The sequence below is a fragment of the Alternaria ventricosa genome (assembly GCF_023758065.1).
Source record: "Alternaria ventricosa strain BMP 2768 chromosome Unknown scaffold_6, whole genome shotgun sequence".
NCBI classification, from domain to species: Eukaryota; Fungi; Ascomycota; class Dothideomycetes; order Pleosporales; family Pleosporaceae; genus Alternaria; species Alternaria ventricosa.
The window spans coordinates 1,252,227-1,276,975 of record NW_026055686.1 but is presented as its reverse complement, the minus strand read 5'-3'; the positions used below and the strand labels follow the sequence as shown (position 1 = coordinate 1,276,975).

At 52.7% G+C, this 24,749-nt stretch overlaps 7 protein-coding genes across 7 annotated transcripts; 3 read left to right on the top strand and 4 right to left on the bottom strand.

Annotated features, from left to right (window-relative positions):
• Window positions 1–333: 333 nt before the first annotated feature.
• On the bottom strand, window positions 334–1,740 carry J4E93_004513 (uncharacterized protein; the record flags this gene model as incomplete). Its single annotated transcript, XM_049342441.1, has 1 exon — window positions 334–1,740. One exon carries the CDS (start codon window positions 1,738–1,740, stop codon window positions 334–336), a length of 1,407 nt encoding a protein of 468 aa, XP_049200593.1.
• Window positions 1,741–4,403: 2,663 nt separating this feature from the next.
• Window positions 4,404–9,003, bottom strand: VPS10 (vacuolar protein sorting/targeting protein PEP1; the record flags this gene model as incomplete). Its single annotated transcript, XM_049342440.1, has 4 exons — window positions 4,404–5,025; window positions 5,075–8,269; window positions 8,317–8,507; window positions 8,557–9,003. The coding sequence occupies 4 exons, from the start codon at window positions 9,001–9,003 to the stop codon at window positions 4,404–4,406; spliced, it is 4,455 nt and encodes a 1,484-aa protein (XP_049200592.1).
• A 5,178-nt stretch (window positions 9,004–14,181) lies between these two features.
• Window positions 14,182–15,687, top strand: J4E93_004511 (uncharacterized protein; the record flags this gene model as incomplete). Its single annotated transcript, XM_049342439.1, has 1 exon — window positions 14,182–15,687. The coding sequence occupies one exon, from the start codon at window positions 14,182–14,184 to the stop codon at window positions 15,685–15,687; it is 1,506 nt and encodes a 501-aa protein (XP_049200591.1).
• Window positions 15,688–16,683: 996 nt separating this feature from the next.
• Window positions 16,684–18,780, top strand: J4E93_004510 (uncharacterized protein; the record flags this gene model as incomplete). The annotated part of the gene is made up of 4 exons (XM_049342438.1): window positions 16,684–17,264; window positions 17,320–17,486; window positions 17,538–17,789; window positions 17,852–18,780. 4 exons carry the CDS (start codon window positions 16,684–16,686, stop codon window positions 18,778–18,780), a joined length of 1,929 nt encoding a protein of 642 aa, XP_049200590.1.
• Window positions 18,781–18,846: 66 nt separating this feature from the next.
• On the bottom strand, window positions 18,847–20,391 carry J4E93_004509 (uncharacterized protein; the record flags this gene model as incomplete). Its single annotated transcript, XM_049342437.1, has 1 exon — window positions 18,847–20,391. One exon carries the CDS (start codon window positions 20,389–20,391, stop codon window positions 18,847–18,849), a length of 1,545 nt encoding a protein of 514 aa, XP_049200589.1.
• A 927-nt stretch (window positions 20,392–21,318) lies between these two features.
• Window positions 21,319–22,206, top strand: J4E93_004508 (uncharacterized protein; the record flags this gene model as incomplete). Its single annotated transcript, XM_049342436.1, has 1 exon — window positions 21,319–22,206. One exon carries the CDS (start codon window positions 21,319–21,321, stop codon window positions 22,204–22,206), a length of 888 nt encoding a protein of 295 aa, XP_049200588.1.
• A 515-nt stretch (window positions 22,207–22,721) lies between these two features.
• On the bottom strand, window positions 22,722–24,403 carry J4E93_004507 (uncharacterized protein; the record flags this gene model as incomplete). The annotated part of the gene is made up of 5 exons (XM_049342435.1): window positions 22,722–23,250; window positions 23,300–23,560; window positions 23,610–23,975; window positions 24,044–24,168; window positions 24,218–24,403. 5 exons carry the CDS (start codon window positions 24,401–24,403, stop codon window positions 22,722–22,724), a joined length of 1,467 nt encoding a protein of 488 aa, XP_049200587.1.
• Window positions 24,404–24,749: the final 346 nt, after the last annotated feature.

Here is a 24,749-nt window from a genome sequence, read left to right as displayed (position 1 = left end):
ATACTGCTAGAAGCCCACCGGTGCGGCTGCGCATGAGATCGTTCATAGCAGGATCACTTCGTACACAGCCAATACCCAATGCCCTTCTTCACCCCAGCCGGTCAATGCGATGAATAAAAGTATTGACAGCGAAATTAAGATCCGACACACTCCCCACTTGATGACAAAAAAAGAGACCAGTCCGTGCTGAAGCAGGTACATTGGATTATTATGGGGCAGCTAGAAGAGCCCAAAGATGAGACAGAAATGCCGCGGTAACTTTTCTGAAGAAGTACCAACAATGAGGGGTATCATGCAATCGCTATGCTCTCATGTGATGCTCTCTTGCTTGCTCTAGAATCGAAGCTTGGCTTCCCGGGAGTGGAGTTGGAAGCGCTTGTCGAGGGTGATGTCCTTAGCGATGACAGCAGCGGCGGCGCGGGCAGCTGGGCTACCGTTCAGACCGCTGTGGTCTGGCACGACATAGTTCTTGGTAAGACGCCTGGCAACGTTGCCATCAACACCGTTGCTGAGGAGTAGGTTTGCGCTTCCGGCAGTGTTACCCTTGACGTCACCCTGGCGGGCAGTCTCGAGGAGCTTGGCCTTGAGCGCAGCAGGGTTCTGACCAAGTCCAGCAACATCTTTGGTCATGAGAGTGGCCATGACACCAGTGACGTGAGGGCAAGCCATAGAGGTACCAGAGAGGAAGTTGATGACAGCGTCGCCAGTGGCCCATGAGCTGAGAATCTGCTCACCGGGAGCGTAGATGTCTACGCACTGACCGATGTTGGAGAAGGTGGAGATCTCGTTATCGATGTTGACAGAGCCGACAGTGACGACGTTGGAGTTCTTGCCACCAAGGTGAGCAGGAGTGCTGCCGCAAGCGTCAACACCGTCGTTACCAGCGGCAACTGAAACGTGAATGCCAGCGTCTGAAGCACCTTGGATAATCTCATCGACTGAGTTGGCGGTACCCTGAAGACCCCAGGACATGCTCATGATGGAGCCGACGAAGCCTGGCTGTGCCTTGCGCTTGTTGTGGTTGGCAATGACCCAGTCCATACCCTTGATGGTGTCAGAAGACGCACCAGAGCCGTCGTCTCCAAGAACCTTGACTTCGATGATGTTGGCGCCTTGTGCAACACCGAACTTAGCGCCACCGGCGGTACCAGCAACGTGAGTGCCGTGACCATCACCGTCAACGAAAGAACCAGTAGCGGTGAAACCTTCAGAAGCGCGTCCGGTGAACACAGCGTGGGAAGTGCGCACACCAGTGTCAATGACATAAATATCGACTCCGGCACCGAGGGCTGAATCGTCGAAAGAGTAGACAAAATCTTGGTCCTGAGGGGATCCCTTAGCGCCGGCTGCGCTCGAGACTCGCTGCAGACCCCAGGGAGCGCCTTGTTGTTCTGCGAAGGACTTGACGTCGGCCTTCTCTTCGACGACGTTGATCTCTGCCATGTCGGCGAAGATCTTGGCGTGCTCGGCGCACATTATGATAACGGCCCACTTGGGGTTGACACCCTCTGAAGATTCAGCCTGAACACTGTCCGTCTTGCTGAGCTGCAGGAGGTCCACATAGTCCTCGATCTGCCTGGCTTCCGTGTCGTTACGCCACCAAGTGACGATGTACTCCTTCGTCTCCGTGGAGTGGTTTGCGGGGAGAGTGTACTTGTTGATAAAGCCATCAGAACCAATCTCAAGTGCGGAGGCACTGGCGGCCAGGAGCCCGACGGCGATAGCGAAGAAAGACTTCATGTTGATTACGGTAAGGATCCGGTCCGGTAAAAAGTTGTTGGAGGGGTAGAAGCGAAAGTGTAGCGGGCCTGGTAGTCACTGGCAACGAATGTGGAAGGAACGCTACAAGGTGCAAGTCAGTGACAGGCCTGCTGTGAACAAACGACTAGTGAAGCGGTGGACCAGCGACCGTCTTTGTCGGTTTATAACCGTGAACATAAGCGGTGTTGGGGCTACGCCTTTTGAGACAAGCATACAAAAGGGCTATAATAGCGCTGTGTGGGGTCGAGGTATATGACAGATTGGGGTAGGGCAGGCACACAATGTGCGGCAGCCTTGGGTTGGCAAAAGCTAGGGTACTCACATCAACGTGCAGGTGCGACGGAGTCGTGTATCAGGCAGGACGTTTCTGAGGAGGAAGGCGTATCGGCCAAGACGTGCCAGCACGCGAAAAGAAGAAAGGGAGGGTGGTGAAGGGAAGCAAAGTGAGTGAGGGACGAAAAAAGTGAGTGTTGAAGAGAGAGACAGAGCACTCCTAATGAATGGAAAGTGAATGTGGGGTTGTAGGAGCAAAGAAGGACCAAGACCGTTGGGAAGGAGTGATGGGAACCTGCCCAGGCGGACGAGACGGCCTCATGTACTCGCTTCGCAAGTGTCCAGGCCATAACCACCAAGCTCATCGTTGGAGCCTCCGCATGTGAAACGGCTTGGCTGTGGGCTTGTTCCCGCGAGCTACCAGGCCCAATTCACTACTGCGCGCCGGTAGCCAAGCCGCGACGGTCTGCATCAAATCGCTAACCAGGGGTAGAGCGGGCCCTAGGGACCCTCGACGCACGATTGGGGCGCCTCGGGAGATTGTTCGTGGTAGAGCGACGACTGGCCAATAGCCAACATTGTATTGCACGGCCAACATTCGTATATTTGGGTGCACCAATCCGTTGTTGGTCGCACAATACCGTTCCCGGGCTTTCGAGTTGCTGAAATGGGAGATGCGGAAATTGAATGCAAACACTCGCCCCTGCCGCGTTGGTAGTTTGACTGACACAGAGGGAAGGAGCAGCCTTAGCCGTCTCGAGCTTGATTGGCTGTCCGCTTCTGAAACAGCGTGGGCCTGCGTCACAACCCAAACCAGGCAAGCGCCCAGGGCCAATCCCCACCTGATGCATGAACCTGCACTCAACGCAAGAAAATCCAGACAACAGTCCGCACGGCCAAGGGGCCCGTCTGCGCGTCCAAAGATCATGCACGACCGCTGGCAGAGCTGTGGCGTCCTATGAACGCGTCAATGCCTGAGCCACTCGGCACCGCAACGGCTTTCTCTCTCTCCATCCAGTCGCCACCGTGGAGAGTGCATAGTTTGACGCGACACAATGGTCTCTCTCCGCAATGTGTCAAGCCGTCCACCACCCGGAAACTAAACACCCAGAGCCACAAATCCGAACGGGGCGTTTCAATGTTTATTAAGGGGATTCGTACGAACTGATGGCGTTACATACCCGGTGACTGGGAACAAACGACCCTACACTGTGCACATCGTACTGCATCTGTGTGCATAACTACATCCGATGCAGTAGCCACACACCCCGAGTACTGGCAGAAGCGTTGTCACGATGTGCGCCCTTGCCGTAGTGCCTTGAACACAGCTTCCAGTTCCCCAACGTTTCGTCCTCGACTCGTACCACCCGAGGGTCTGTTTCGAGATGTCAGATATAGCACGCATAAGAAACACCACTCACGCACCACCAATTACAAGACGACTTCAGCCTGAACAACAAGAACTGCGGCATAAACAACCATGACCTGTGAAGAGCAGTTTCACCTGTCAAAGAAAGAGGCATAAAGCTGTCAGAAACAAACAAGATGACAATGTTTGATCAACGGCCTACTTTTGGCCCATCGACAACAATTGCGCATCCCGTCTAGCAAGGCCCAGCAGATTGGTTTGGATGCCCTGGTCGCAGGACGACGACCACTGAGACCCTCAATCTATGTGCGCCGCATCGTGGCTTGGTCTTCGAATCATGGCCACACAAGTCGGGATTAGGCGCGGCGCTTGAAACCACACTACCAATCCCTCGCTTGGAGATGGATGGGGAAGTTTCCATCGCGCCACTAGATGGAGATCTACAGGATGCAATCTACCTCAGCCAACGATGCAGAAACCATGTGGAGTTTTAGCGAACACAAGTAGGGAATGTCAAATTTTCCGATCTTTACTGTGGAGCAGCATGATCGTGGTTGGGGTCGCTCTATGTCGGACTTTAGATTGTCGATGCACGACGGAAGACCGTACCGTTACTCTATCTGCCCAACGGCTGGGGTAGAGAATTCTACGCGATGCACACTAAACTCTCTTCATGACGCACAGCATCTTGACAGACGCGAAAGCGATAAGCTTTAGCCACCCGTGAACCCGCCAAAGCAGGGTATGCAGCTCTGCCTGTGCAGGAGGCTATGCGCAGTCTTCAGTCGGCACTGCAACATGCGTAGTTCATTCAGAAAGAGAATATCGCGTTACATTTACATAGCCATCAAACAGCTCGATTGATACAAAGAATGTACAAACTCGATCCCATCATACCCTGCACCTCCCCAAACCCATCGTTTCAACCAACTAGCATAACCATGACCATGGCCAATACCAAGTCTCCCATGTCCATCTTAATCATCTAATAACAGGACCTCTATACATCCTCGTCACTCTCATCGCCCAGCAGCTCTCCTTCGTCGGGATCGACAACCGCGTAGTCACCCCTGCCACGCGCAAAACTGCTTCTAGAAGTATACGTCCGGCCGTATCCTCCATAGCCACCTCCGCCACCCATTCTGCCTGCCGCCCATCGCCACACACTGCCTACAAGCAGCGGCAGCGCACTGACGACAGCCACAAGGCCTGATACAGCGACAATGGGATACTTGACCCATGGTTGGTCCGAGTCGAACGCTCCACCTCCATTGCCATCGCCGAGGCGAATGCGACCGAACTTGCCGTCCCAGTGCTTCCACACATAATATCCGATACCACCTGCGGCAGCAAAAGGAAGGACGATAGCCAGGAAGAGCGAGAAGCCACCGATGCCGTGCTTCTTCTGGAAGTCCTCTTCGAAGCCAGGGCAAGGCTGCACGTCACCCGTCTTGTCGAGCTCTCGGCCGCCTTCGCAGGTAGAGAGGGGAATCTTGCGGAATCGGACGTCGGTGTAGTACTCTTTTACGTTCTTGTCTTTGCATACAGCCGAGGCTTCGGGGAGTTCGACACCGGCAACGGGCTTGCAGTCGCCGCTCGCGTCGCGTTCGTAGTTGTATGCACTGTTGGAGGTTAACATATGTCGCTAGTCAAGGTGGGAAGTGATGTTACCATTCAAAGTCCCGCCTGGTGCAGGAACAGTTTCGGGCAATGTCGTGCATTTTGTCGATACGCTGGCCGTTCCTGCATTTGGCGTCCCTCTTCTTGCGGTGGTATTGCGCTACATGGCCGAAAAGACATTGTGGCTCCTCTTGCTGTAGAGGATGTTGTGGGGTCCAGAGATCATAATCACCGCTTGTGGGATGCTTTTCGTCGAGCTCGCAAGGCTTGCTGAACTCTGGTAGACCGGAGAAGTCAAGGTTGACAGCAACAAGTTCCTTGCTATCCTTACCCCAAAGGAGGAAGTTTAGAGAAGTGTCGCTGGGCACAGTGGTAATGGCTTCGACGCGCATCTTGTGATCAGAGAACTGGTATAAGTTCCACTTGGCACCGCTGTCAAGCGAGTAGTAGACGTGATCGGTATCTTCTCCACGGCGGACAATGACGATAACGGAACCTTGGTCGCCAAACTCCCAGGCGTAGGTGCCCTTCTTTATCTCTGTCCAGGTAATGCCTGCGTCGGTCGTCATGAACGTATTGGCTTCGCCAAAGGTGGTCAGCTCTGAGCCAACATTACCGACAGCAAGCATCAACCCAACTGCTGTCGGGGAAGAGTACATCTCCCGAGCATCGGCGCGTTCGGTGTATCCATGGATGTGCAGACCGCACTTGTTCTTATCCGAAACGTCGCAGTCATACGCCTTGCCTTCCGAGTCCTTCTCGGGTGCTTGCAGAGCCTCCCAGTCCGCGCCGTCGTTGTGTGTGATGCGACTTTGCTTCTTCTTCTTGGATCCCTTGTTGACCTCATCGACGTTGACAATAACATTGGCGACAGCAACTCCCTCAAGACCTTGCATCTTCTCAAAATCGACATAGCCTTCTGTGTTGCGGTTGACGGCGCTCAGGCTCATCACGTAAGACGTGCCGTTGCTGTTGCTCTTGATGATAGAGCCATACTCCTGATCCTGTGCTGGATTGACCGTCACGTGGAGGAAGACTGCATGAGTAGAGCTGTCGAGAACTGTATAGGCAGTCTGGTGGACGTCGAAGAACTTGGGAGGGAACTTGGCATCGGCGAAGGTGTTGGCGTCGAGACTGGCATCCAGGTGGAGGGTGCCATCATCGGCTTTTGTTGCGACAACGATGAACTCGGACATGGTCGCGAATTCTACAACAGACTTGAACTTGACATCCTTCTTCTTGAACCAGTCTTCGCTGGAGATGAGTTCAAGCGGAGCGCTCATCTCCTCGTTTGTGTGTTGCTCGCAGAATACCTGCTCCTCCTTGACGCTTCGACCTGCCTCGCGCCATACGAAGGCACACTTCTTGACATAAGGTACCAGCGGGTCCCAGCTTTCCTCTTCACCATTCTTCTGTGAGACGTAGGCTACTGTGTGACAGTCTTTGTCACCAAGCTTGTCGCAGTTCTTTCCGCCCATCCAGATGATCCAATCCTGCTGTTTGGGATGGAACTGCATGATCTGCAGCCTTTCCTTGTTGGGCATAACGGGTGCCTGGTGAGAGCGGATGCTGTCATGACGTCCACGATCTGTAGAGTAGTAAAACTTCTTGCCCGCGGTTAGGAAGTAGACCCTGTTGTTATCGTACTGATGAGGATAGATCCGAACGACCTCATCATCGACGGCCTTCTTCCACTTCTTTCCATGGTCGTGAGTGATGTAAGCCGTGCGCTCGTCGGTCAACATAACGACTGTTTCGTCCTTGTCCCGGTCATTACCCTCAGGGTCACTCTGGGTGTTACCCTCGAGGTAGTATTGCTCCAAGAATTCGCCTCCCTTGAACCTGGTGATCTCGCTGGTAATCTTGTCGCTCTTTGGTGGTGGCTTCTCTGCGTCGTCGCATTCGCGCTCAACTTCCTTGTCTCTATCCGTTTCGCCCTTGCATTGATCGCCAGGTATCTTCCTCCATCCCGAGCTACCCTTGTATGTCTTCGCGTCACCCTCACAAGCGCCGCTCGGTAGGCGGAATGTGTTGTCAGGCTCGCACTTCTTCTCCTTGCCTTCTCCAGTGGGCGTGAAACCGAAATCGCATTCGTAGTCCCTGTACTTGTCACAATCGCATGGCTTGAAGCTTGGTGTAGGGTCCTTGAAGACCTCGCCAACGAAGCATTCAGCGTCCCACTTGCGCCTGCGGAATAACTGCTTGTGGCCCATGACACAGCTTGGATCACCGTCCGCATCTTTACGCACGGACCATTCGTCGTCGAAGTCGCTGTCGCCGCACTTCTTCAGCATATCAGTAAAGTCGAGGTGGATAATGACATGTTCTCGGCCGCCACCTTCCTTCTTCTTCCTGGATGCGTAGAGCATGAACTTCAAGCTCGTCGAGTCAGGTAGGGTCGTGAGTTCGCGTGCGCGGATCTTGTAGTCAAGCTTGATCTTCTGCCAGGTATCCTTTCGTCCGTGCTTGAACGAGTACCTGATCTCGTCGGTGTCGCCCTCGTCAAATACGGCTACTAGAACGGAGCCCTGGTCGCCGAACTCGTACTTGTGCGCCTCCTCAAGTGCCAACTCCCAAGTGAGACCCGCATCGTCGGAGACGTAAAGATCGCCGTCGGTGTACTTGCCCAGGTAGTCTCCAGTGTTGCCAACGCCCATTACGATACCGGGTGCTGGGCTCGAAAAGACCCTCCCGCTGTTGTGCAGGTTGGTTACAGAGTGCAGGTGCAACTCCGTGTCCTTGCCCTTGACTGTGAGCTTCTCGAACGACCTGCCGTCATCGAAACTGATGCGCGACTTGAGCTTCTTGCCCCGGCCTGACCTTTCCACCTCCTTCCAGTTATCCACAGTGTTGACCAGAACGACACCCTGTATGTTGGCGATCTTCTCGAAGTCGACGTAGCCACCCTCGTTGCGGTTCGTGTGCTCGACGTTTTTGGTGAAGTGGGTTCCGTTTGAATTACTTGTGTAGAGGTTGCCCATGTCGACGAACTTGGACGTCGTGACGTCGACCTGTATGCTGTAGTTGGTTGATTCGAGGATGGTGTATGCGTTTTCCTCAATCTTGTGGTCGCCAAACTGGGCATGATGCCATGTCTCGGTGTCCTGGGTTACGTAGAGGGCGAGTTCGCTCGAGTGCTCGGCTTTGGCGGCGGCGACGATGTAGCCCTTGACAGCAGCCATGTTGGCCATGCCCTGGACGGTCCGGCCTGAGGACATGACGGGCTCCTCCTCATTCTTGAAGTAACTGCGCCTGTTAGCTAATGCCTGTGGTTCTGGCCCGTCGCCACTCACTCGTCGGATATCAGAAGCCTGAAGTCCTTTGACCTGTCCGAGTATTTGCCTCTTGTAATGCACAGTATCCGGTCGTCGTGCTTGTCCTTGCCTTCGAGGAAGCGCTCGGCGCCCTTGGCCCACTGGCACATGCGGCGGTCGTCCACGAGGACCTTGGGCTCTGTTTTGAAGCCATCGGTTGTGTAGTATGTCTGGGATGGGTCAGTCGCTGAATTGCTACAAACCGTATAGAAGACATACTCGTCCAAGACATGGCGCAGTGAAGCAGTTCTCAATCTCGTGGATCATGATCTTCTTGTTGTCCTGCGCGTGCCAGTTGACGGGTACCTGGGGCGAAGGCGGGAGCTCCGTCTCAAAGGCATCCCAGTTGTCTCCCCGGTCGTACGTGATCCAATGCTTCTTCTCGCCCAAGACCAGCGCGACCTTGTTGTCATACGGACTCTTGATTATGCCCAGTCCGCGCAGCTCGTCAATCTTGCCCCAGCCCTTGCCGGCATCTTGCGACCGCCAGATGCTCCCCGTCTCGAGTTCCTGGAGTAAGGCAACGCCGGAATCGTCAAAGTACATGAGGTTGACGAGGTCATTCTTGAATGGCGACACCACAACGAGCGGGTCCTCTTTCTTCGCGGCGGCGGTGGATGCTAGTGCCAGCAGGGCGGGCAGCAGGAAGCCCTTGTTGTATTTCATGGTTGCATAGAGGCGAGCGTAAACGTGTGTGATGGGGTCTGGTGAATGCGCAAAGCGAAAGAACAGCTGGCTGCAGGAACAATCACAGCCTCGAAGCTATGCAATGGCAGCCCCGATGACGCTTGGCAGTCTGAAACAGTCGATGCGCCGTGGTGGCGTAGGCGTGACCGGCGCGCGAACGTTGCAGTGAGAGCGTAGAAATAGCTGGGAAACAATGCAGGGGAATGCAACAAATTCTAGGTTGCGAGACGCAGTTGCGCGATGATGGGCTGCCAACTGGACAGATACGTACACAAGCAGCCCTCCCGCGCGTCGTGACGGAGGCCGCGGCTTCTCGCCGCACCCACCATCCCTGTCACTCTTATTGCCGGAAACAGCACGCGACTGGCGCCTTCACCCACGTCTCAGTCATGGAACACTTCACGACCACAAACTTCATCATTAATCGTCTTCGAAACGGAAACTACGCTTCGGTGACTACGACTACGACTACATGAGCCTAATCCTCCGCGCGCTCACGCGCCGTGCATCTACGAGCCCCACCTGATCGATCAACTCCGCCGCTCAACACGCCCAGAAGCAGTCTGCTTGACGATTCTACACACAATTAGTATACTTTCGCATTCAACTCATGCACGAGATCACGTTGATGAACTTACGGGCACTTTGCGACTCAAAAAACCGCCCTTATCCCACCCTCCAACGTTGCAGTGCGGGTACTTCGATGCATCCTGATCTTTGAAGGACACGGTCGCGACATCGCCAAAAGTGATGACTATATCAAGAGAGTCATACACATTCTCATACCATGCCAGTTTGCCCAAGTGGACCTCAATTGGATAGCCTAATATCGTTTTACTGCCTTCGATCACGGCAGTATCGCCGAAACGCACAGCACCGTAATGACTGTAAGAAAGTTCAGCATGGCTGTTGTTGTCGAACACAGCCAGACTCAACTCAACCGGCCCGCGCCTTCTAGTTGACTCCTTGATATGCAGCCTGCAGATACCCTGTTCATAAAGTGGACTAGGCGTTGGAGACGGTGTGGTAAGCGACGCAGACGTAGACTTTGGCGACGCCGTGGGGTCGCCTGGACAGCGGTTCCAGCTTGGCTGAGTTGAGTATTCGCAGTTGAGCTCTAGGGTACCGCTCACGGTCATGGTCAACAAGGGTGCCACGGTACCTCCGCAGTTGCAATAGTCCTCGACACAGCGTTGTCCATTCTGTGCAATCACGTAGGCGCACCCTGGGATCCCACTGATACCGGGTCTCGGTACACCTGAAGCTAGTGGAGTCGCGATCGTTGTGAAAGAAGACGAGTCTGTTGTATAAACGTTGCTCGGTGTAGTTGTCGGTGGGCTTGTAGTTGTGATGCTCACAGTCTGTGAGAATGACCATTGAGTAGAGAAAACGGGCTGCGAACTCTGTTCGGCCCATAACTCCAATGCAGCCCTGCCTGGCTCGTGTTGTGGATCGAACTGTAGCATGTATTTGCCATTCAGCCATAGATACTTTTCTGGGTCGCCTCCTTCATGGGGTGGGATCGCGTTTGGATCACTCAGTCCGCGTTCGTATGCCACAACTACCACATGGTTATCATCATATTCACTAACGTCTTTGAAAACGTTGTCTCTCAGGACGCTTCGGATGGCGTTGATATGATTCGGGTACGCCAGCTCCGAACCGTATGAAGACGTAGGGGTGATAACGATGACTCGCGGCTCTTCGCCTTCCGCGAAGGCTTTGTCGACGTGGCATGCTAGACTCAAAAAGCTCTTGGGCTCCTCGTCCATATAGCAGCTGTTCGTTGACTCCAAAACGTCGAGCACGTAGGTTCGAAAGATACTCGGGTTGCCTTCTTCCTCATCCTCTAATGGTTCATCCCAGGTGTTGTACCATCCATCACTCGGGGATTCCTCATCATACAAGGCTAGAAAGCCAGGAAGCTCCCAAAAATGGGACCACCATATTGCAGATTTTGACACGACCAACACAGACGTGCACCCGTACAGATTTACCAAACCCAGTACCATTTTTGCGTGGTCGTATGTGCGAAATAGCGCAGACGGAACTCCTTTCCCAATCTCCGTGCCCGTGTGGCCATGGGGAACGAAGACTCGCTCTTCGTTATTTGTTTCCAACGCATGCTTTGCATCAGCAAATCTGGAACGCATAAAAGCGTTGATGCCTTCTTCGGTAGTGCTCTCCGGACGATCGAGCTGTGCCAAAATCGCTGAGTCGAGGGTATCCGATCTGTTGTATGCGACATCGGCCATACCTCCGCCAGATCCTTCCATACTGTCCACATAGATATCCTGGAGGCATGTCTTACAGGAAATACCGCATGGCTGGAATCGAGGACAGAAGGACTTCTTAGCATACGATTCCCCTGAAACAGCACCGATAACTGAAGTTGGCACAGCACAAGCCATGGAGCTAGAGACACTAGATGATACCGAAGTGCTGGAACGGGAAGTATCGGTCGAGATTTCGGAGTTTGATAGCGGCATTGAGGTGGATGCGTGTGCAGACTCAGTAGCATGTGGCCCATTGCTTGTAGAAGGAAGCGAAAGTGGTGGGGTGACTGGTGGTGTGTTCAAGGATGGATTCGCCATAAACTTGATCACATCAACAATAGCCGCCATTTGGACAGCGGATGTCGAAATGGCTGTACGAACGTCCATTGCCCCCTTGATCAACATACCAAACGTATGACTAATGTCTGACGCCATGCCAACAACGCACGAAATCGTTTTGAAGATATCCCCAATGAACGGAAGCCCACTGCTAGACCGTACGCATGAGCCATCTTTCTTGTCATGATGGTCGTGGTCATCCTCCTCGTCTGGGGATGTTCGACCCATGAGAGAGCCCATCTCTTCTATGAACATGCTAACACCCTCTGCAACCACGGTTTGCTTTGCTGAATCTGTACTACTCTGGCTCCAGTCTTGCACAGCTAGCGCCACACCCATCCATCGCAGTGACGCTATCGTCAATGCAGAAGATATCTCGAAACCAGTGGGGTTCAATGTCGGCATAGTAGGTGCATTTGAAATACGTATCGGCATAGGTATGACTATTGCGCCCCCGGAGAGAAACTGCAGAACTGCAGTCTGCCCCAGGGTTACAGTCGTAATAATCACTAGCGTTGGTGCTGCGAATGGAGCTGTAATGATCGTAGAGAAGACCTGACCACCGATAGTGTATGAGACGATAGGTGCGATTGGGGTTTGCATCGATGTCATGGTAGTTCGGGGCGTGGCGGACGTCGTGGGTATTGTGGACTCGCCAGCATGCGACGTCCACGAAGCCGAAGAGGAGTGCTCATTAAGTGTAGTAGAGTTCACACTTCCTGAGAGCACCAGTGATTCGGTAGACGATGAACCTGATGTTTCTTGCTGTGTGGTTCTAGTCGTCAAGAGCGTTTCCAAGCTAGGCGTGTTGGACAGATCGGAATTCAACCTGCTGGTATCTGTAACAGCTGGTGGCGAAGATACGAGGCTTAGTGTTTCATTCCTGGAATATACTGACGAGATAGAGCTCCTGCTTGCATGTCCAATGATAGTGCTAGTGTTGACATAGCCAGATACAGTAGCATTTGTCCATTGTGGCGACCCTGATAGAGTAGTCGAGTCAGCCTGTTCCAAGGGAAACGTCTCGGTGATTGCTTTCTGGCTCTTTATTGAAGTCAGGGTTGTGTTAGCGATGGAGTGATTCTCCGTCGCGTGTGTAGGGTCCGTGAACGAGCTCGCGGTAGAGGCATTTGACCAGGATATAGAGTTAGACACTGTAGTGGTCTCGGGAAGAGTAGACGTGACAGCAATTGGAGATACGAAGACCGAAATGGCGGAGGGCGACATCGCCAAGATCAGCAATCCTGCTATGATCTTTGAAGAAGACATTATCAGTACTGTCGCAAAGTGCTCGAAGAGGTGAGAAGCCTGGATAACGCGTCTTTATCCTGTGCAGTCAAAGGTTCTTACCGCACTACCATGAAGCTTTTATAGCTCGAGCAGGTCCCTATTGATGCTCACCGGAACAGTTGACGAAGATGGTAAAATTGACCAGGCCCGCCACGTAGTTACACTGCTGCTCTCCAACAAGGGCCGTGCCTGACAAAAAAGTGACAGTGATACCTTTTCTTGGCGATCGCAAGTCCCCCCGAGTGCGATGTTCCCATTGCTGATAATTGTCAACCTGGCGATGTTACTACGCATGCATTGACCTCTTCTTCCTGTGACAGATTTGCGTTCATTTGTTGACTATTCGGTCTTCCTTGCGACGATACGATGGTGTCTGGAAACATCTGTGATATCAGCCAAGAAGGTTGAGATGGTATTACAACGACTGTGACCCGATGTAGTCACCCGTACGTGTACTCGGAGTTGCCGGCCACTCCATCCCCCTTCGTAAGAGGAAAAGTTGAGCCGAATCGAACGGCCTTAATGAGCCGTTGCGCAAGGTATGTGCTAAGTCCGTAAGTTTCCCATTTTGTCGCGAGAATGTGCTACGGATGATGGTCTCCACTGATCTGAGGACAGCTTCCGTGGCACGAGACGCGGGATCGAAAGCCTTGGCTCTGGATAGCTCCTCGCATGGTTCACTCAGCTGTTGGAGTGGTCGCGTGGATGTATCACTCATGCATGTTAGATATAAGCATGCCTCGTAAAGGAAGGAAGTTGACTTGTCGCGACGCGTGCCAACGTCGAAGTTGGCGTGTTGTTGGGGAAGCAGCGCGTCGGCGTCAGCGCTACCTAATTTGAGCGGCCCTTGCCTGCTTTAGCGTGCCAAGAGAGCCTTCCGGGATGTCTCAACTGCTGCCAAAGTACGCCTTAAAACCATTGCTACCGGATTATTACGAGACGAGTTCGAATAGACCAGCGCTACAACTCAAACGCGCAGACCTTGGAGAAACAGGGAAAGTGATGACGCTGGCGGTCACCACCGGCAATTCGGTGCGTGATTGGATGGACCCGCCGGGTTCCTGCAGCAGTCCCCGCCGGCTTCGGGCTGGCCCACCTTGCTCTTTATGCTCTCCTGCTTGCATCAACACCAACGTGTTATCACCACGGCCCTCAATCCCACTGGAAATACATCATCCTAGTATCGTTTGCACCGAACTCGTGCACATCGTCGTTCAACCCTCCCTGCCTGCCAACGCGAATCACATGCGAGATGGTCAGCCCCCGGAATCGCCGGATTGTTCGTGAGGAGTCCGAGAGCGAGAAGGAGAGTGTTGGAGCTCCTCAAATATCTCCTCGCAAACGACCGTTAGTTGTGGACGACTCCGATTCGGGATCTGACGATGTTTCACCCACAACAACACACAAAAGAGTGCGTCGTGTGGTCCTGGATGACGATGACGACGAAGAAGACAACGAGAGCGACCCGTCCAATCACCCAGCTACATCTCAGCCACCAGAGAAGGGCAGAGACCACGAGTTACTTTTGAGCAGCCTCGCAGCAAGCCAGAGAGCATCCCCATCTCAGCTACCGACTCTGCCTGCCGAAGTCCTTTTGACCGTCCTTGACAACGCCGACCCAGCGGACATCTTGGATCACCGGCTTGTATGCAAAGCCTTCAAAGAAGTGATTGACACGTCTGTGCTTTATTATCACATCCAACGTGTGGAGTTGATCGGCTATCTCGGACCGAAAGAACGTCAACTCATGGAGCAACTAAATGCGCAAGATTATTGGGACTTGGCATTTGTCAACGCGACTTTCGAACGTCTAGACGAGCGCGTGGGCAACCAAGCCGTATGGGATCGACAAAATGCGTACTTTCGCATCAACGAGTCCTGGTACGACACGTTTGTCCGCAGTGTCGGAGAGATTGAACCTGACAATCCGTGGTGGCACCATACCGTACAATGTCTTGATTTACGAAAGCCACCTTCGGTGTACGGGCAGCTACGCTGGTGTGTCAAAGTAGGCCCAACGGTCGTCGATTTTGGCATGACAGACGATGAAGAAGTGAATATTGAACTGGTGGAGCGCGAGGACGAAGACACTATCACTGTCCGGGTTACGAATTGGAAGCGTATGCTGACGAATGTCTTTCGAGAAGAGCGGGCTCTGAACCTGTTGCTTAAAGACACCGAAGAAGATGAATTCACATACAGCCATCTAGAGGACAGTCTTCGAGACATGCGACGCAAGCGCTATCGCTCGAAACTGGATCCACGTAACAACAAGCACGGTAGAGACATTTGGAAGATGGACAACATGACCCCATTATGGGGCAAATACTCTTCTATGACCGTTATCCGGGACTACGAAGATGTAGAACTTGCCGAGCGCAATGCCGTTCAAGCCCTCATGCTCTTGCGAAGAGAAGCTTCAATGTCATCTCGCGAACGAGATGCATTGTATACAATGAAAGAGGAAAGAGCTATAATGCACCGGGAAGTGGCGGAGGTCGACGAGCAGTTCAAGAAATGGCAGGAGAGCTTGCTCGGGTTACCAAATCTAAGCCTCGGTCGTATCGAAATCGATCATGACGTTGATCCCAACCCGATGACTTGGTCCAAGGAAGTCGTGGATCGCGAGAGCCAGAACCTCATAAGGTGGAAGGCTCAGAAGCAAACCATCGCGCATATCAAAGCCTACCTGGATGCTACGAACGCCGCAGCCACCTTAGCCGAGGACAGCTTCGATGACGAAGACGAAGACTTTTGAGCTTCGCCGTGCTGTGACAATGCAATCATACCTAGGTACCTCTGTCCACGGCCATGCCGCCCTATCGCTCTGCGTCCACACCTCATACTGGAACCCGTGTAGCTTAACCTACTCTGTATAGTCGCATACATCGACAAAAGTGCAGAATGGGTTGTCTGCTGGTGCTGATCGTATATCTGCGCCAAGCCGGCTCAAGTGTCCAGGTGGTGTTCGGCCCCACCTCTCGAAAGCCACCAGGGAGGCCCTTTCCACCACGATATGCGCTGCAATCCTTCCTAGACATTGCGCGAGCCCCGCGCGATAAGACCTGTTCGCATACCATGTATCATCAATTAGTGCTCTAGCGCATTTCTGCCGGCATATCTTGCCAAGATCGCAAACGCCGGATGAAGCTATGTTGACCGAGGATGGGGCGGAAAGTGCGGGCGTCGCAGTAGCTTCTCTATATATAGCGAGAATGATTGCTAACGATGCGGATCAGGCTCGGAGTATGGATACCGAGAGGTGAATGTAATCTAGAGCTTCTGCATGGTCTTGCCGATCATATACTACGCTTGCTCCACGAGGTACTCTTGGCCGATCTACCATGAACACACTGCGCCGCCACCTTGCTTATCGCCAACATCCTCCATTGTTTCCAAGACAATCAGTGCCTAATACAAGGGCCTCGCATGTGGCAGGTAATCTTTGCAGCGTGACTAGCGAATGAGAACCAGTACGCCTGCACCACGAAGCTGCATCGATGTGGCACTGTATGAGCTGAGCCCCAAACGTGGGCATGGCGGCATAAGCTTACCAGTTCTTGAGAGCGGGTTGTCTGTGCTTATCACGCTTGGAAGGAGCGGCACTATACAGCGGCTGACCAAAGCGGGAATCCCTTATATATTCGTAGATATCTAGGTTACTCAGACCTGAGCATTTCGCCGCATTGTGAAACACTGCAATTAGGGCTCATCTTCGGGTACTACCTGCTCCAGCCTCAGCCTCAGCCTCGCGATGGCGTACCAGCAACTACCCAAATTACAGCACAACGTGGAAGTGACGCCGGTCAACGAGGACTACACTCCGCCTTCGTCCACCCTGCAAAACTATGATGAGATACGAGACTTCGATTTCAGCCCCACGAGTCCACGTTCGACTGTTAAATCACCTTCTATCAAGAAGCATGTAACGCATTGGAGTTCGTCTACCAACAGCACGGCCGTGACTTCTTCGGAGGTATGTAGCACAAAGTCTGACAGCAAGGCTGGCGCGTCCCGTGCGCGGTCTTGGGCTTTCGAGATCATGGCTGTCGCAATCGGGCTGGGTGCTGTCGCCGCAATTGTCGGCGTGGTAGCCAAATACAATGGACACGCATTGCCAGACTGGCCTTACAGCATAACTCTGAACGCTCTCATTGCCCTGTTGGCTACTTTTGCAAACGCTGCAATGTCGGTTTGCCTGTCGAGTGGATTATCACAGGCGAAATGGATCCGTTTCAAGCAGACATCGGCTCCATTATCTGACATGGAGGCCTTCGATGACGCTAGTCGTGGTTCGTGGGGCTCTATCAAACTGCTGGCGACTGCTAGAGGAGGGTACGTTTCTCAGCTCAGGACATGGTTGACATATGACTAACGAATGCTTTATCAGATTTCTCGGGTCCTTCGGCGCTATCGTCGCTGTTATAGGTCTCGCCCTTGGACCTTTCGCGCAGCAGATCGCAACCTACAAAATCCGTAACGTGGAAAGTGACTTTGGCGCCATCATGCCTAGAGCCCTCAACTTCACCCCTGCGCTACCGGGTAACACCAGCACGAGTAAGTAGCATCAAGCGCATTTCGATGTCATCCGTTGACGTAGGTTTCTAGCGGGTTTCGTGCCAATTCTCCCACTTAAAGCCGCAGTCTACAACGGCTTGTTCGCGGAGAACAATAGACCTGCTGCGTCACTACCATTCAAGTGCCAGAGTGGTACTTGCACCTGGGAACCCTTCGAGACGCTGGCTGTTTGCCATGAGTGCACAGACATCACTCCACTCATGACGCGCTACTGTCCACCTGAATTGGGTGCATCGCCAAACATGTCCTCATGCGGATGGCAAGTACCACAAGGAGCTCATCGTAAGTTTCGCATGTGCAAATTGTAAATTGGCGGGTACTTATTGCTTACACTGTTCTTTTAGTCAACACGAGCTCCGATGTATTCAGTATGACATCCTTCATCCCGTCGGCGTATGGCGACATGCCCCACTCCACGATAATCCGACTCATCTTCATGGGTACAGAGCTTCAAGATACACCCAACGCTCTGAACCCTTGGGCATCACAATGCAGCCTGCAAGCATGTGCAAATACGCTGTCCGCATCGGTCACAAACGGTACGCACCAAGAGAATGTCACGCACTCTGTTCTCAACCACACTGTCATCGACATGAGCTCCCCCGATCCTGCCGCCGACTATGGTGTTTATATCACTGGCAAGTCCGATGACACTGCGTACTTGCTTGGCATGGAAGCGCTTTTGAGCATACGCGGATGGTTTAGTGCAATCTTTACCAACGGCTCCGCCACCCGTACGACTAGCGATTTCACCCGAAGCGTCACAGACCCAGACCGTGCTGTAGTTGTCAATCTCACAGTCGGTATCTCATCAGGCGAGACTTTCTTCGACACGGATATTGTCACCGCGTTCTACTGGAACTACTACGAGTACGCTGATGGACTCAATATGCTAATGAGCGACTTGGCCGTATCGATGACAACCGCTTTTCGCGGCTTCAACGGCGCTGTGGATACGAACGGCAAGTCGATAACGGTAGAGTCCTATGTCCACATCCGATGGGGTTTTGCTGTCTTACCGATCGCGGCTGTCGTGGCCACTCTGATCTTCTTGCTCGCGACGATGACGATGACGCATACGTCTGGTACGCAAGTGTGGAAAAGCAGTGCGCTTGTGCCGTTGTTACACGGCTTGGATCATCACACTAAGGAGAGGTTCGGTACTAAAGACACTTTGCCGGCTCAGAAGAGACAGGCAAGAGCGGTAAAGGTCAAATTGTTTACTGATGATCGGAGTAGCACAATGCTTGGAGCAGAGAAGGCTGCATGCTAGTTTAAGAGGCGGTGGTGGTCATGCTTCGATAGGCAAAACAACACCTCACTCAATACAATCTTTGGGTTATACCCTACTTTCGCGATCCATATCCTTGCTCTTTCCTCCCTCGCTACTGATATCACTTTCCGTGTCGCTGAGCAATCCATTCCAAGCATCATCATCGACGCTATCCCTATCGTCTTCTCTTCCAACGTCCTTGTCTACCTTGACGTTTACGAACAACATCCACAGTCCAATGTCGTAGGTGATCCTACAAATACTCGTAGCCACGAAGGCCACCCAGAAGTTATCGCTACCGGAGAGGAAGCCTGTGATTGATGGCCCAACGCTCATGGCTAATGTGCGCAGCATACTAGTGATGCCCATGACACCTGTACGCTCTTCAGGCTTCACGACTGCTGCAATGAAAGCTGTACGCGGTGCTTGATCCATGCTATTGAGAGAAGCTCGGAATAGCAGTAGGCCCACTGTCCAACCGACCTTTGAAGGTAATGGGATGAAGCCGCTGGCGATCGATGATGGGAGATGAGTGAAGACCATGGTGTTGATGAGACCTATGCGTTTGGCCAATGGTCCAGCGAAGATAGCCCCAACTGCGCAGAGAAACTGCGAAGCCGAGGTAATATCCCCAAGCGTGGATTTTGAGACGTGGAACTTTTGGTCGACGTAGTAGTTCATCAGGGAGTAAGGCGTCATGCCGTCTGCTAGACTGTCAACGGCTAAGAGAATCCAGAGTTTGTACATGACGGATCGTGTACTCTGCGAGATTTGACTGAAGTAGCTTGCTTTCTTTTGGGATGGCGGGTTCCTGATGCCCGCTGGTCTTCCTACGTGCTCGCGCTCTTGGTCGAAGCCGTCCGTGGTGCTGGGTGTCATCGCCTCCAGTAGCACTTCTTCCTCCTCGCCATGGCCCCCACCACGTCCTCGCTCTTGCATCTCTGCCCGCTTCTCACCTGCAGCCTCGCATCTGCTACTCAAACCCAGACAAAGGATGCTCCCAAGCACTCCGAAGGCTGCATAGCCCCAGAACAGGGCATGATATGCCTTGGTCACATTACCGCTGCTCTTCTCGAGAGCATGTACCGTTCTCCCTGCGACTTCTGCGCCAATGGCCCCTGCCAATGTTGTCGCTGTGACATACCACGAGAGTACATCGCTTCTTGTTGTCTCGTCTGTTAGGCCACTCAACATGCTCTCCTCGACAGCTCTAAAAGGACCACAATCAGCACCGGTGACAGAAATGATGCCGAACACCGCCGCAACTAAAAGAATGAAGAAGTTTTCCGACAGCGCAAATGCGACACCTGAACAAGCCATCATCACACTGCCCATGAACAAAATCCTTCTCCTGCCTAGTTTGTCCGCCACAAGAGTAAGCAACAATGACAGTAGGACATCTCCGAGCAATGTCAATGTCATGAAGACCCCAATCCTCGAATCCGGAAATTTGAGCGAGGAGAAGAAGAGGGCGAGAATTAGCGATGGAATGCCAGCCGTGAACATCCTCAGCGATCGCAGTGTGATGATGATGTATGCATCGCGTCCAGTCGCGTTGAGTGATGTGATTCCGAGAAACCCAGCGATCCGCGATATCGCTGTGGAAGCCATGGTGGCAATGTTGGACTGTGCCGAGTGCTGGATCAGACAACGCGAATTGACCTTTCGTAAGAGTGCAAACTCAACGTCAACTGCTTTTAGATGTCGAGAAGAAAAGATGAAGAGAAACGGAAAAGCACGGAAAAGATCTCATCCTACAAAAGACTGGTGACCACCCGCGTTGCTAGTGTGGGCGTTAAACCCGAGACGGGTTTAAGCTGGGAGGTTGCATCTTGCCTGACTCACCTGTGGCGCTGCCTGCATACGCGCGACTCCATCAAGGCGCGTTCTAGATCATGTTTGAACGACCTTCACGGCGTTACTACCGACATTTGCTGTGCTGGTTTGGAGATGCTGCGCGGCCGAGTCTGCCCCGCGGTAAAAGTGGGGCCAGGTTTCGTCATCGCCAGGCTCCTGCGCTTTCGAGAGCGCGTCGCGTGCCTTCAACAGTTCATTACCCCCGCGATACGTTAGGTGAATGAGCCTCGAACAGAAAGTATATCACGAACGAGACATCTTATATGTCTTCGCAGGCTTTCAAGGTGTGTTCAAGTACACGTTATTAATGGAGTTGCTCTATTGTACTGTCACGTTCCCTTATCGTCGCCGTGAGCAGTTGCTGCTTACCCGATTAGATGCTCACCTACGTCAAGTGAGTAGTCGCGGTGAAGGTGAAAAGTGAAGGTGAGAATGCGTGGTGACTGCCGAAAGTGAGAGTACAGGTAGATACAACAATACCTAGGTAGGAAACCTGCTAGTAAAACGAAGCTTTGCAATTCAACTACTCGAGGCACACCCAGACCCTCCAGGGCTCTTATTCTTTCTCCCAACCTATCGAGGCCATCACTATTGCGAGATCAGAAAACTTTTCGACTGGAATTCCGCTATTCGACAACAGTACGCGCAGTCGGCTCATTGCAAGCACAACCAATCACCAGCATGTCTCCCAAGGATATGTCATTCGCAAAGGCATTTGACGAGCTCTTACCACTCGAGATCAAGCAGATGATCTTCAAATGGGCAGCGAGCGACAACAGCAGCGAGATCCAGATCAGGCTCTTGCACGATAACGAAGACCGGCTTCATGCACCAACTGTCGATCTCCTCGCGAAGTTGAAGGATCAGTACTCAGCCAAGGCGTACTGTCAGGCCGTGGAGTATCTTACAGGATCAATGTTTCGTTGGACCTTCAGCAGCGACACTCAGCCACATCGATACCTTCTCCGTGTTTTCCGAAATTCGGTCCCCATGGAAGTTCGACAGCGAATCCAGCATGCCTACCTGCCTCGGGTCACTGTTAGAGGTCTTGTCAATCCGGACACCCTGTCTACAAGCCTCGAAGATCTCGAAATGATGGAAATGGGCTTACTGTTGGACTGTTCTGATTACCTCACACGACTGAGTGCGAAAGCAACCTCTGATTCAACTTCGATCGTCATGAAGATCAACCGGGACATCGCAGGAGGAATATCATTGCTACCCCACATACTACCTTCGCTCAAAAAGCTGGATCTGGGTCTCGATGTCATCGACTGCTGCCTAGCTAATCCAGACGATCTCCGGTTATGTCGTCAGGGTAGAATCAAGGGCTTGCTTCGCTATGGACCACTTACAGGTGGATTGGGAGCACTTGCCAATCTCAAAGATGTTACCAGCCTTGATGTCCGCGTTTACTGGAACGACTTCCTGCACGACGAACAATTAAATGGAAGCGACTTCATTACGGCCAATGGAAAGCAATGGCGCGACCATATCATCAAGGCGTTGTGCCTAAGTCTTCCTGCTGCGAAGAGCATCGTCGGTCACCCGGAGGATCCGCCCGTCTGATTGGTAGCCTTGTCTTTACCCGCGCCATTCATTGGCATGATGGAATGCTGCAAAGATCGATGATGCGCTTGACGGCATTGAAGGGCTTTCTTCTTTCACACGTCACATGAAAACATGCGGAATGGGTCACTTGGATGGCTGTCTCAACTTCAGACTGCAGGGCGAGATGCGAATGCTTTACTAGCTTGACGGCCGAGCGGGGCGATATGTGCTCCAAATTTTAGGCCAGCATCCACTGCCATCTAGAGCACAGTGGCTACATCCCCGATGGCTTGCAGTTTCGTCTCACGTTCTACTCACCGGGGGTTCGAGCTGTTCGAACTTGCGCCAGCAACGAGGATGGAACGGTCTGGTCCATGTTCATGTGCAGAGAAGAACGGAAGAGCGGGTATATAGTTGAATTTCGAACATTTGTACTTGTTGACTCGTGACACGATCCGTGATGTACTAAATCGTCCCAACACATGCAAGACAACGTCCGCCCCATGGCTTCCTTTCGAGATCAGCCACCATATCTAGTATCCGTACAAGTTGACACGCTCATTCGTCGACGCCTTGAGCCTCTGGTTCTCCTTGATGAGCATCACGCGAATCGCCCAGGCACAAGCGATCGACAGCAGCGCGAATCCAGCAGATGCACCGAATCCAATCCCGTATCGAGGCTTGTCGGTGTCTGGCCAGAGGTAAGCGCCGTAGATGTATCCGATCTGGCCTCCGACGTTCGTCATAGCCAACACGACAGCTTTCTTCTCTTTCGTCTGACTGAGGGTCGAAGATGCCCAACCGATGATGACGGAGTTGACGGAATAGGCGCCAATGGGGAAAATGAAGCAGGCAACGTATCGACCCGCTGTGTTTATCGTACTAGCAGCGATGACGAATCCGACAATGGCGACTAGCAGTCCACCAGTGATATGCCAAGTGCGCTCATGCATACGCCCTGAACTCCAGCCTGTAGCGATACCTGCCGCGCCGGCAAGCAGGAAGGGAGGGCATGTCAGCAGGAGAGTAATCGTTGTGTTGAAGCCGAGGGTCTTGATGACACTACCAGCATTGTCAGCGAACTTTCGCGTGAGTATTCGAATGTACTTACGTTGGGAAGAAAGAGTTGAACGAGCAAGCACTGAGATGGAAGTTCTGCATAAGACAGAACAACCACGTCCTTTTGTCGCGGCACGCCTGCCTCAGTCCCTCCATCATGCTGACAGGCTCGGTGGAATCGCCGACTCGGTCACGCTCCATACGTGCATGAGCAAGTTCGCGCTCCCGTGGGTTAAGCCAGCTCGTAGTGAGTGGGGTGTTGGGAAGCATGAAGAAACCCCAGATGGCGACCAATGCGGTCACGGCTCCTTCGCTGTCGACCGGTTAGTGCGAAGTATGACCAAGCAGAAGGAATTGGGTACATGATGAACAACCAACGCCACCCAGCGATGCCTCTGGCGCCATCCAGCTGGAACACGCCGGCCGCGATCAATCCACTGAAGCCTGTAGCCAGAATCTGCGCACAGTATAGCAACGCGATACGTGTCGCCACTTCCTTCCTGGTGTAGAATATCGAGAGCATGTATGTAGCTCCGGGGTAGAAGGGTGCTTCAGTAATACCCAAGAAGAATCGACATGCGACTAGTCCGCCGAAGTTCTGAACCAGCGCTGTGCAAGCTGATACGATGGCCCAGATGAACATCCAACTGCTCATGTAGATACCCGGACGAATACGTGTGATAAGCATGTTACTCGGAATTTGCATAAGCACATATCCCACGAATAGGCTGCGGTAAGGTTAGCCTGTCCATCAACATTGCTCATTGACCTCGAGCGAGTTTCAGCTGATACTAACATGCTAACACAAGTGTTGAATTCGACGCCAGACATTCCCAAGTCCTCTTCCAGATTATTCAACCGCGCTTGAGCGATGGCATTACGATCAACGTAGTTGAGGAAGTACATGACACATAATGTTGGCTACGATCACATTAGCAGCTGTGTCTACATCCACGTTCGCAATACGTACCATTAGTCTCCAGTCAATCTTCCTTACGAGCGCGATTTCTTCTGGGTCTGTCTTCGCCTCTGCGCCGGTGTAGTCCACAGCACCAGCATGCTTATCTGGACCAAGCTCACTCTTGTCTTCCAAGTGCGCCACGATCGTGGGCTTCTCGTCTGTCGGCTCGACTACGGGTTGGCGTTTTGTATCCATTTTGGCAGAATTTTTCGAGCGTCTCTCTCGAAAAGGTCAACAGGTAGAACGTGCCGGCATGCAGAGGGCATGCGCTTTGCTTTTGAATGCATGATGGGTGGCATGGTATGTTCACACGCATGTTCCAATCACTGCTTGGCGTGGTATTGGCACAGGATCTCACCAAGACTTTTCCCCGCACCGTGCTACAATATAGCAAACATGCGCGCTCCGCTTGTTCAGCCACTAAGCTTGGCCTGCAGATCTTATCGTAATATACTGTCAGAATGAACACTATCCAAGACTTCTCGGTCGCATTTTTGACGCCGATCAGCAGATTATGTGTGGGATTCCTGGTTCTAGGTTC